This window comes from Pelophylax lessonae, assembly GCF_965119305.1.
Source record: "Pelophylax lessonae genome assembly, chromosome: 8".
Classification (NCBI taxonomy): Eukaryota; Metazoa; Chordata; class Amphibia; order Anura; family Ranidae; genus Pelophylax; species Pelophylax lessonae.
Genome location: NC_138775.1, coordinates 125,688,578 through 125,701,097, shown reverse-complemented (window position 1 = coordinate 125,701,097; position 12,520 = coordinate 125,688,578). Strand labels below are relative to the sequence as shown.

Genomic DNA, 12,520 nt, shown 5'->3' with positions numbered 1-12,520 from the left:
CTATACTTCCAAAAATTCAAAGGGGACCCGCCGTGCCGTGCCCGCAAGACATGGTAAGACAGAAGCTTACCGCGCTCCATCAATTTCACGCAGCTGGCGTTGCCATCGTCCACCCATGGGTCAAAAAAGGCCATCTGTTCCCCAGGGGGGAACCAAAGGTAGCCCCCCAGGGGGGCCAATGGGGACACGGGGTGCCAGATCCAGGAGCTTATTCACCCAGTCCCACACTGACAACGCGTGGATCGTGAGGGGAGAGACATTATCTGACAACCCCCGGTATTCCAGAGAAAGCCAAGGCGCGTAAGAAAGATTCCTGCCCGCCATAAACTTTTCGAGAGGGACCCAGAGTTTAGAGTGGGTATGCAAGCCCCGGTAAGGATGCGTTAGAGTACAATAGCACGGTAATGTCGCTGAACATCCGGAAGGCCGAGGCCCCCCAAGTGTTTAGGGCACTTGAGGGTTGCCAGGGCTATGCGGGGGCGCTTACCATTCCAGACACAGCCCGTAATCAGGCCGTCTAGAAGGCGGAAAAAGCTGCGAGGCAAGGGGATAGGTAGCATCTGGAGATAAAACAACACCCTAGGGAGAACATTCATTTTGATAATGTTAACCCTACCCAACCAGGTAAAGGCCGTCTTGGTCCAATGCAGTAGGTCTTGTTTGACGTCTGTCAAGAGGCGGGGATAGTTAGCCATATAAAGTGCGTCAAAACGGGTCATAAGTTGAATGCCAAGGTAAGTCAGGGAAGAGTCAGTCCACTTGAAAGGGAAGGCGGCCTGCAGGGAACCAGACAAGGGCGCAGGCACACACACGGGGAGAATTTCGGACTTGCCATGATTGATCTTAAAATTGGAGACGTGGCTAAATCGCTCAAGCTCTCGCATCAGGACAACTACATGTCACAGTTGGTGGATTCCCCTACCAGAGAAAACGCAGTCCTGGATCTATTGATCACTAATGACCCAGACATAATCTCGGAGGTAGGAGTCCAGGACAACCTGGGCTCTAGCGATCACAGGATGATCACATTTAGTATAAATAACAATATAACAAGGCAAGTTGGGAACATAAGAACCCTAAACTTCAGAAGGGCAAACTTTCCAAAATTGTACTCATTGATGGAGAGGGTAAACTGGGACCAAACCCTGGGATCACTGACCACAGAGGAAAAATGGGAATGCTTTAGGAACATATTAAGCAAATGCATCTTGCAGTGCATTCCTATGGGAAATAAATTTAGAAGAGACAAAGTCAAACCTGGCTGGCTAAACCGTAGCGTTAAAAAACTTATTAGAGGAAAAAAATTGGCCTTCAAGAAGTATAAATCAGAGGGCACAGTATCGGCTTTTGAGCAATACAAGGAGGCTAATAAGGAAAGTAAACAAGAAATCAAGATGGCTAAAATCAACTGTGAGAGACAAATAGCGGAGGATAGTAAAAAAAACCCAAAGAAATTCTTTAAATATATCAACAGCAAAAAAACTAGGGCAGAGCATATTGCACACATAATTAAAGATGATGGGAGGATGGTTACAGAGGACACTGAAAAAGCAACCGTGCTGAATGCTTTTTTCTCGTCAGTCTTTACACAGGAAACGGAGGGGTACACTGACCATGACTGTATGGTTAGTAGTAATACACAGGACTTGCCACTATGGCTAACTGAGGGTGAAATCAGGGAAAGGCTGGATAAACTTAACACAAACAAATCACCAGGCCCGGATGGCGTACATCCGAGAGTACTCAAGGAACTCAGTAAGGTTATATCTAGACCACTGTTCCTGATCTTTGCTGACAGTATTAGGACAGGAGATGTACCAGGGGATTGGAGGAAGGCTAACGTGATTCCGATATTCAAAAAGGGGCAGAGGCATATCCCGGGAAATTATAGGCCTGTCAGTTTGACATCAATAATATGTAAACTTCTGGAGGGGATGATGAGGGACTATATCGTAGAGTATGCTAAATACAACAACCTCATCAGCAGTAATCAGCACGGGTTTACAAATGGGCGTTCTTGTCAAACCAATCTCTTGGCATTCTACGAGGAGGTGAGCTGTGAGCTAGATAGGGGCAGACCAGTGGATGTGGTGTACTTGGATTTCGCTAAGGCATTTGATACAGTTCCCCACAAGCGCTTAATTTATAAAATAAGGTCTGCAGGTATCGACAGCAGGGTTTGCTCTTGGATATGAAACTGGCTAAATGGCCGTGTCCAAAGGGTGGTAATAAACAGCGCATACTCAGACTGGTCTGAGGTAGTAAGCGGTGTGCCCCAGGGCTCAGTCCTGGGACCAACCTTGTTCAATTTATTCATAAACAGCATTGAGGACGGGATCAGTAGTTCTATATCAGTTTTTGCAGATGACACAAAATTGGCCAGGACAATAACTACACAGCATGAAGCAGATATCCTACAGAATGTCCTGGACAAAATAACGGAGTGGGCAACGACATGGCAAATGAGGTTTAACGTGGAGAAGTGTAAGGTTTTGCACTTGGGGACTAAAAACATAAAAAAAAAATACACGTTAGGAGGGGAACCCTTGGGGGAATCAAAAATGGAGAAAGATCTGGGAGTCTTGGTTGATTAGGCAACAGCATGCAATGTCAAACGGCAGCTGCCAAAGCCAGCAGATTATTAGCATGCATAAAGAAAGGGATGTATTCCAGAGATAAGACTATAATCCTTCCACTTTATAAAACTCTGGTCCGACCGCATCTTAAGTATTCTGTCCAGTTCTGGTCGCCAGTCCTCAGAGTCCAGAGAAGGGCAACTAAACTGATTAGGGGGTTGGAGGACCTTAACTATGAAGAGCGTCTGCAATCGCTCGATTTATTCTCCCTGGAGAAGAGACGTCTGAGGGGGGACATGATAGCAATTTATAAATATCTTAATGGGGATCTCAGCTTAAAAAAAAAAAAAAAAAAAAACTTGTTCATTTGAAGGAATTGCATGAGAACTCGAGGACATACAATGAGATTAGAGGAGAAGCGTTTTAACCTCAGGCAACGAGGAGGGTTCTTTACTGTTAGGGCTACAAGATTGTGGAATTGTCTACCACAAGAGGTGGTTTCTGCGGGAAGTATGGTGGCTTTCAAAGGACTTAGACTTGCATCTCAAGGATCAGGACATTAAGGGCTATGTGAGATGATTACGGCCACACACACCTACACAGGTTGAACTGGATGGACGATTGTCTTCAACCTCACCTACTATGTAACTATGTAACTAAGGACCAGCAAAGAAAGCAGGGGGTCAGTAAGGTGGAACAGGATGTAATCGGCATATTCCGAGAGCTTATGTTCCATCGTTCCAACTCGCACACCTCTATCACCATTCGCCCGGACCTTAGCCAAAAAGGACTCTAAAGACCAGGGCTAAAAGCAGGGGTGAAAGAGGGCATCCCTGTCTTGTACCGGATCCGGAACCCGGCGGAAAGACATCCATTGACGCGGACCCGAGCACTAGGGTCTCTGTACAGCGCCATAATCCAGGCCAGTATGTGCGGTCCCAATCCCAGCGACTCCAAAACACCCCACAAGTAGGTCCAATCCACCCGACCAAACGCCTTTTCAACGTCGGGTCGAGAGGATCAGGTAAGGTGGCAAATCAGGACGGGTGGTGGACCAATGGATTAACTGGATCGCCCGAATGGCATTATCCCTAGCTTCCCTGCCTGTAATGAATCCAGTCTGATCAAGATGGATAACCTGGGGCATAAGGTGTTTCAGGTGGTTTGCCAGGAGCTTAGCCAATATTTTGAGATCCACATTAAGCAATGAAATCGGGCGGTAGCTCTGTGGAGCCGTGGTATCTTTGTTGGCCTTCGGGATCACCGAAATACGAGCCAGCAATGCTTCCGAGGTGATCTCCCCATCTGCGGCCAGCGAGTTAAAATAATCACACATGGGTTGTTGTAGAAGAGGAAGGAACGTCTTGTAGTAGGCCTTCGTATAGCCGTCTGGGCCAGGGCTTTTGCCATTGGGCAGGGAGAGTATTGTGCGTTCTAGTTCATCCAGTGTAATGGGAGCGTCAAGGTCAAGGCGTTGGTCCGCAGACAGGGAGGGGAAGACATGGTCAGAGAGGTAGTCTTTGACGGCCGCCAATTTAGTGGTCCGGGAGTCTGCCGTGGCAGAGCCGGATAGGTCGTAAAGGCTCGCATAGTAGTCGCGGAACTGGGCAGCGATCTCCGAAGGCTTAAAAACCGATCCACCGGGAGGGACTCCAGGGTAGGATGATCTATGTAAATGATATCAATCCTCGTATATACCTCGTGTAAAGGAGAGAAATAGCTAAAGTCCCTTTCCTGGGGGTGCAGCACATGCCAGGAGTCTACAAGGAGGTGCGACTGGAGAGTCTTGCGGTAGTGCTTCAGAAAGAACGAGTGGGAGGAGCGACCATGTGAGGTGTCCAGGAGGGGGTCCGAGCAGACGTTGAAATCGCTGCCCACGATCAGGGAGCCTTCCCTGAACGAAGCCAGGCGCTCAAGAGTCACGTCGATAAAACTAAAACTAAACCTGGGGGCGTAAATAGAAGCAAACGTGTACATCTTGCCCAGGATCGTACCTTTCAGGAACACATAGCGGCAGTGTGGGTCCACCATGTGATCCATAGGCTGAAAGGGGCACGCTCTGTGGATGGCAATAGCCGCACCCTGAGATTTACTGATCGGGGAGGGGCTGTGGAACCACTGAGTAAACAAATGAGTGGGGAGCTTCGGGAGAGATCTGGGGGTAAAGTGGGTTTCTTGTAACAGAACCACCTGTGCTTTGAGCCTCTTCAGCTCCCACCACAGGCGGTTACGCTTATGTGGAGAGCACAGACCGCGGACATTGTAAGATATTACCTTAAGTGATGCCATCAGTAGACCAATACGGGAGGAGGAGCCGCATGAGGCAGCAGGGTCGACACAGAGGCCAGGGCGATGGGCGCATCCGGAGCAGCAGGCACGACAGGAGAGCAAAAGAAAAAGGGGAGGGGAAGCAAAGGGAAGAAGAAGTTAGGACATGTAAAAAAACATTCAAAACACAAACCTATACAGGCCACCGAAGTGGCAAACAATGCTCACCATTAGGCAAGAAAATGTCTAAGGATCCGTCCAAGGGCAGGCCCCCGAGGGGGGACCCATCCCGGGCCGGAGCCATCGTCCAACAAAGGGGACTATAGAACCCGTAAAGGCAGGGCCTACTGGGGGGTGTCGTGGGCCAACCACAGAGGCGGGGGGGAGGCACGGCCACCGAAGAAAGGAAAGCCCGAGGAGGGACTAGGGGGACACCCACCCCGCACCCGCCAGCCCAGCACAATGGGAACGTGCAAACAAGCCCAGGGACCACAAAAACAAAGCCCAGGCCAGCCGGGCCAATGTCCAAACCCACCCCACCCAGCAGCAGTCTAAGGCCCCGAGAACATGGGCATAACAAGGGAGGCCGGGGGGGGGGCAGCAAGGGCCACAAGCAAAAACCCAAGGGGGGGGGCAGGAAATGGGACTCAAGGGGCCATCTGGACCATCAGTCAGGGATCCTCGGCCGAGGCTGTAGAAGGCAGGGCACCAGAGGAGCGCGGGCGGTTCCGCTTGCGGTGCCTGCGAGAGGCGGTCTGCCAGGGCTGGGGAAGAGGCATCGCAGGGGAGTCTGAGATGGTTCTCCAGTCTGGAAAGTCCACAGGGTCCAGGTCCAGGGTAGAGAGGAACTCCGGGAGGTCGTCTTTGGTGCGGAGGGTAGCTGAAACCCAATTTCTAGAGGCCTGGAGGTAGAAGGGGAAGCCCCAGCGATAGGGCAGATCAGCTGCATGAAGGGATTCCAGGAGGGGTGCAGGGACCTGCGCTGCATCAGTGTGCGGCGGGAAAGGTCCTGGTAGAAACGGGCCCCATCAAATTAAAAAAAAGGCTTTGAGCGCATTTTCCGCATGATGCTGTCCTTGAGAGTGAACTTGTGGAGCTTGCAGATGTCACGTGGATTGTCCACATGTCGCGATGGAGGCCGCAAGGCCCTATGAGCCCTGTCAATCTCAATTGGAGCCGTGGCAGGGAGTTCCAGGATGCCCCAAAAAACATCAACCAAGGTGGGGATAATGTCCTTCGGTGCCGTGGCCTCAGGCAAGCCACGAATGCGGATATTCCCGCGCCTGCTGCGGTTCTCAAAATCGTCAAGTTGACACCGGATGGCCTCAACCCTCTTATCCTGATCCACACACCTGGCTTGAAGCTGGGAAATAACAGGCAGGGCCTCGTCTAATCGCTGTTCCACAGTTTCTAAACGGGACCCCAGGTGGGAAGTATCAGTTTTGAGCTGGGCAATCTCCTCCTTAAATGCAGTCTCCACTCTAGTAATGAACCTGTCCAAATCGGCCTTCGTAGGCAAGGCCCAGATATGTTTCCGCAGGTCTCCATCCCCTAGAATACCAGCAACTTCAGAGCCCCCCCCTCGGGACTCCGGGGGGAGGGGCGATGTGGGGGGGGATCGGTGTACTCACGGATCGCTGCGGGGAGAGACCTGTGTCCGTGCTCCAGGAGGGGCTCGCCTCGTGGTGTGGAGAGTCCAGCGCGGCCGCCGCCATCTTTGGCGTCCGGGCTTCCCTGCCGCGGGTCTCCGGGAAGAAGGCTGGAAGGCTCCCCTGCTTGGACCGATTGGGTCGCGGTGGCTGCGAGGCTGTCCGGCGGCGCTGGGACATCACTGGGCGAACGCTGAGAGCCGGGGGATCCCGGGTTGCTGCTGATTAAGTGGCGGCGGGTGCGGAGCTCAAGCACCGTGCGTCCTCACTCCTCCATAGCCAGGCCACGCCCCCCAGAATGATACATTTTGATGTACACACCATGTAACTAGCTAAAAGTGGAATGGTAATATAGCCAATAAGGATGAAGGATATATATCATGGTTTTTTGCAACAATAGTATATATTCCACAGTGCTATCCCTTTTAAATCATTAATTTTCTAGCTTCACTTCTGCTGTTCACCAAATGTCTATATATTAGTCACTTGTTTTCATATTTTACTGCATCCACAGCGCTCTCCAACAATGTCCTTCATATTTACATCAAAAATCAATCTATAAACTAAAATTGTTCAGTTCATATAAATCATGTATCCATATGTGTAACAGATATAGTAAACTGACATAAAGTGCTACTATTATAAATCCCAAAATAAACGTTCATCTGTGAAGTGCTTGCAATAAATAATTTGTGCTAAAGTGCTTTAGACATTCTTCATAAGGTGCTCCATATTTTCTTCATTTCAACTCCTATGATTTCTTAGTGCTTCATGCAAGCGCTTCATGCAACACTGTGTTCTAAACACTTACCAGATTTCTTTGACTTTGTGCTTTGCAGCTACAAAGTCTCCATAGACTTGTAGATATTACCCACCTGGGTCTTTGCAGGATTATTCAGCTCCACCTCTCCTTCACTGCTTCTCTCCTTCAGCCACTCTATATCAGATTCTCATGCCTCCGATACCATACAAGGGGACACAAGGGGAGCCCACATAGCATAATAGTTTTTATTTAAAATTAATAATTAAAAACACTTCCATTACACTCTTAGGTAACATTAAAATCACAGTAAAACCAGGAAAAGCTGCCGCTTCGTGGGTTCCACTCACCGTAAATTAAATCATTGGATAGTCCCATCCCACACGTTTCGCCAGCCTGGAAATGTTTTAATGTGTCATTTTAAATAAAAATGCTATTATGCTATGTGAGCGCCCCCTTCTGTTCTCTTGTATGGTATCTGAGGCATGAGAATTTGATAGAGTGGCTGAAGAAGTATGCTGGAGGAGAGGAGCAGTGAAGGAGAGGTGGAGCTGATTATTTCTGCAAAGACCCGGGAGGGTAAAATCCACAAATTTTAAAACATAACCATGCAGTGTAAAACCCAATCAATGATTAAAAAAATCTATTTCTCCAAGAAAGTTAAATCAACAAACTTTCTGCCACTGTGAGGATGTGTGTCCAAAAAGAGGCATGCAAGTGTCAGTGAGTCAAGCACCTCCACCAAAGACATTAGCAGCCGCTCACCTCCTTTTTATATGATCAGAATGGTCTAAATGCGCTTTCCCCAACAGGGGTGTACAAACCCTCCGATGGTCAGTCAGTGACAAAGATGATGATCCCTCTGTGAAGTTTATGTAAGTAAAGAACATCTAGTGTTCTCTGCTTTCTGTACATTCATTTAAAAAAGGTTAAAAGGACTTACAAGTTAGACATTTGGACCAGGTGCATGTAATGAGCGCTCTAAAAACAATCCACCGGCGAGATGGCTGTGGGTGACATTCTACGTAGCTCCTCCCCCCTTTCCCATGTTTTGGAAGTATGTAAGATGCTGATCTGTCTCCATTATCGTGGTGTCAGTCAGGTAATATTCTGATACGGACACTCTATTGGCCTCTAATTTTGGTCTGCAATAAAATTGTGGCCTGTTAGTTGTCGTTTCACTGATGACCATTAACTACTATCGAGTTGCGACTTCAGGAAAATGGCATCCCCACTACTTCTGGGACTATAGGTCACCCACAAAATGATGGGAAGAACACTTCCTGTGATTATTTTTTCATCTTCTGCCGGCGTAGCTGGTTATAGGAGGAGGATACATGATGGCATTGGCAATAGGGGCCTACCTGCTGACATCATTGCCACCACATCTGTGTGTTCAGGCGCGGCGGCTTTTATTGTAAGTCGCGCCAGTTCATTTTATTGATTTTAATTTAATTTTTATTTTTTTTTATGCTATAGCTCTTGAATTGTTTTACCCAACTTTTTAATAAATACTGCAGCTTATTGTTTACCTGACTGATCCCCTCGTTTCAACCACAAGTGGAACTGGGAAGGACCCCATTCTAAAGGAGATCGCCGTACACTGATATCCCTGCTGCAGTTTGTTTTGGAGTCCTAAAAATAAATATACATACATATCAGTTTTACCTAATACTTGGGGAATAGAGAGACTTTGCATATCTGCCCAAACCTTTTGATCCAAAGTTCGGATAGTCTGTGTCTGCATTTCTGCAGGAATGCTTTCCTGAGAGCTGCTTGAGCCTTAATTGGTTGACCTATTAACCCTGTGTGTGCCCTTTGATCTGTGCTATACCCAACTTAATGTTTTGATACTTTATTGAAAGCGAATCCTCTTTTTGATTTCACCATTAAAGTAACTCAGAAAGAATCCCCTGAAGAAACCGTTCCGGTGAAACATGTCGGGATTGCTACTCTGTGATATCAGTATATTCTACCTCTGAACTGAGTGTATATGCAGCAAACAAATTGATTTTTAACAATATATGTGCAATATATGTCTTTTTTTTTTCTTTTGGTGTTATTTTAAATATAATAAAATTTGTATTTTTATATATAAAAAAGTTCTACCCAATTTTCTCCTCCATAATATATGGTTGGCTGAGATTTTTTCCTACTTCTACATTTGGGATGTGGTGCCTTTTGGGCTTTATTTCCAGACTAAATTTGCTATTTTGTTTACTTTTGTTATGTAGCGCTTCCTTCCCCACTTTTTTGATTCATACACATACTCTTGGCACGGGCCTGATGTCACAACGCTATTGCGTGCACATGCCACACACATGCGCAGTGACTTGCTTGATGGCTCTTTTGGTTGCCTCACCATGTGGCTGCTTTGTGTGGGGTGGCGTTATTGCCGCTTCTTTACATGGCCTTGAACACAGGGTTGGAGCAGGTGAGCCCTGGGGAGTACATGTAGCACATGATGGCGATATTCATGTGCCATTTTTGCACCAGATGTCCGCTAGACCGGAGACTCTGCCACAGGCATTCTTTTACTTGAATTTCTATGGAATGCCTATTTCTCTTGCTTGTTCACCCTTTTGGGGTTCACTATCTCAAGGTCTTGCATTTTTGTATAAATTATATTAGTTCCTTTTGGTTCCTCCCTTTAGCCTTACAATTTTGGGATGCTCAATTTCTGCTTCATTCTTTTTTTTTGTTTCAGTCACTTTTAGCTAAAGGCATCTTGCCTTTGTGGCATTTTTTTTTTGGCCAATGATGGGTGTAACAAAGTGGTAGACCCTCTAAAAGGTGAATTAATACTTTTAATAATGTTCTAGTATTTACAGACCAGCCTTAGACTCTGGTCAAATATTAAACCAGTTTTGAGGACCTGCAGAACAAATGTTAGTTTGGTTTGTTTACTGCATGCTGGTGGAACGATAACTTTGCAACCTGGATTTTTTTTTTTTTTTTTTCAGGTTAAATTAACAGAATCTGTTGATCCATTTAATGATGAAGAACGGGAACGACTTGCGATAGAGAAAATGGCAAGGAAGTTTGAAGCAAAATATGTAAGTATTTATTTCTTTTAGAAATATGCAGTATCTTGTTGGGCTTCTAATTACCACAGAGAAAAGACTGATAAACATTTGTTATAAATTTTGGTCACAAATGGGAGATTTCCAAATAAACCAGATTTAGGCAGGCCATAGATCATGAGAATTTTTCCTGCAACCACAGGTTGGTTACTTTTTTCAGTAACTCACTATCTCATCCTGCTCTGCACAGCCGCATTTGTCTTCTGTTTTCAACATTGTTCCAAGAATCAGCACAGTGAGGACATCTCACTTGAGTCTGATCTGCTCACAGTATAAAAATGTAGTACTGATGGAGAAGGAACAAAGTATTTGTGGCCTATCGCAGGGCTTCCCAAACTTTTTTAGGCTGAGACCCACTTCTGAATACAGTTATTTTTCAGGACCCGCTTGCTTGTAATTTTAATATTGTAAAGCGCTACATAATTTGTTGGCGCTATATATATGCAAATAATAATGCATATTTTAAAGGGAGGGGGATGTTAAATTAAAAATATCAATTTACTACTTTTCAATTTATTATTGAATACACTTGCCAGATGTTTTAAGTAAAAAAAAAAAAAAAAGAAACCTGTGGCATGTGTGGCATATAAGCGAAGTTGTGAGTAATCAGCACCCTCATAGACAGTATAAGACAGGCAGAGGACAGAAATCAACCACCCCAGGACAGTGATCAGCAGGCTATATGGCACTCACCCTCCTTCCTCTCCCAGCGGTCCACAGTAAAGGTGAAGCCCCTGTTTGCCCTCTCCAGGGCCCAGCACACCTCACCCAGAGTCTCCATAATGAGGAGCTGCCATGAACTCATGACACTGCCGGGCCACCTGGTCCTCCTATGACACCAAGGCTGCCATCTCTGCCCGCTGTAGCTGAAATACTCCTGCCGCCGTTCTAGCCAATACCGTTGCCACCAGCAGGACCGAGGAGCTGGCTCTGCACCCCATGAACATATCTATACATATAAAGTGCAAGTGTCTCTGCGTCCAGTCCCTGTGTCTATGGGATTGCGCTACTGCGCATGTGCCCCACGGACAGCCGTTGGGACTTGGAGCACAGAGACTTTGGGCGGCCGGGCAAAACTGTTGAAGCGGCGGGTGGGCGCAGGCGCGCTCGCGTGGACTTACTGCCAAGTCTTTTTTTACAAATGTTTGACCACAGATGTTCTTGCTCCCGTTTAATTTAACAGGCTTAATGTCTAGTTCTACATAACAGCCCACATACGTACTCACTGATGCAAGTTTCCTCCTCGCTGAAAATGCAGACCAGCCTCCGTGAACTGCTTGGGGGGGAACGCGATTTGACTGCTCTGGCTCTCTGTAATTTTCGCGGGCTCGGACAGCACAATTTAAGCGGGCCCTCTCTCAGTGATTTCCGGCTCAGCGTGTCCCACTCAAACGCAGCTCGTGACCCACCAGTGGGTCCCGACCCACAGTTTGGGAACTCCTGGCCTATCGTACCTCCTGGGGGAGGTCAAGGTCTGCTCTCTGTACCAGAGGAGCCGTCTGTTCTCAGCATGGTATTTTGTGTGCTTGCTCTTGTGCATGTGCATATGGGAATGCACTATACATCCGATATCTGCTGGGCAAAATTTCAGATGTCTAGAAGAGGAAGACCCTACCTAACAGCAGACCTTATAATCTGTATGCAACTATTGCAGTTTAACACCATAACACATCGGCGCTGCTCCAAGCCTTCAGTGTTAGTCTCCCAGGCCTACACTTTGTATTTAGGTGCTGGCAGAAATGAGTACATCCTACTCCAAAATGTAATACAGCATGAATAATATACCATAAAGGTTACAGTTAACCCCTTTAGGCCTTGAAGGTTTTACCCCCTTAATACCCAGGCAATTTTTTGCAATTTGGCACTGTGTGACTTTAACTGGCAATAGTGCAGTCATGCAATGCTTTACCCAAACTAAATTTATGCCTCCCCCCCCCCCCCCCCCACAAATAGAGCTTTCTTTTGGTGGTATTTTATCACCGCTGCGGTTTTTATGTTTTGCGATTATAAACTTAAAAAAACGACATTTTTGAGAAAAAAATTAACCTAAAAAGCATAATTGTTGTCATACGTTTAGGCCAAAATGTATTTAGCTACAGGTCTTTGATAAAAAAAATTTCAATAGGCGTATATTTTGCGCAAAAGTTATAGCGTCTACAAACTATGGTGTATATACTGGAATAT

The 12,520-nt window shown here is 46.7% G+C and overlaps 1 protein-coding gene across 1 annotated transcript in view; it reads left to right on the top strand.

The window, feature by feature from the left end:
- The window catches only part of UBN2 (ubinuclein 2), a 655,942-nt gene that overhangs the window by 98,665 nt on the left and 544,757 nt on the right, over positions 1 to 12,520 (top strand). Inside the window, exon 2 of the mRNA XM_082266188.1 lies at positions 10,217 to 10,309. Coding sequence (XP_082122314.1) covers positions 10,217 to 10,309 — 93 coding nt within the window. The remainder of the gene's footprint in view (positions 1 to 10,216; positions 10,310 to 12,520) is intronic.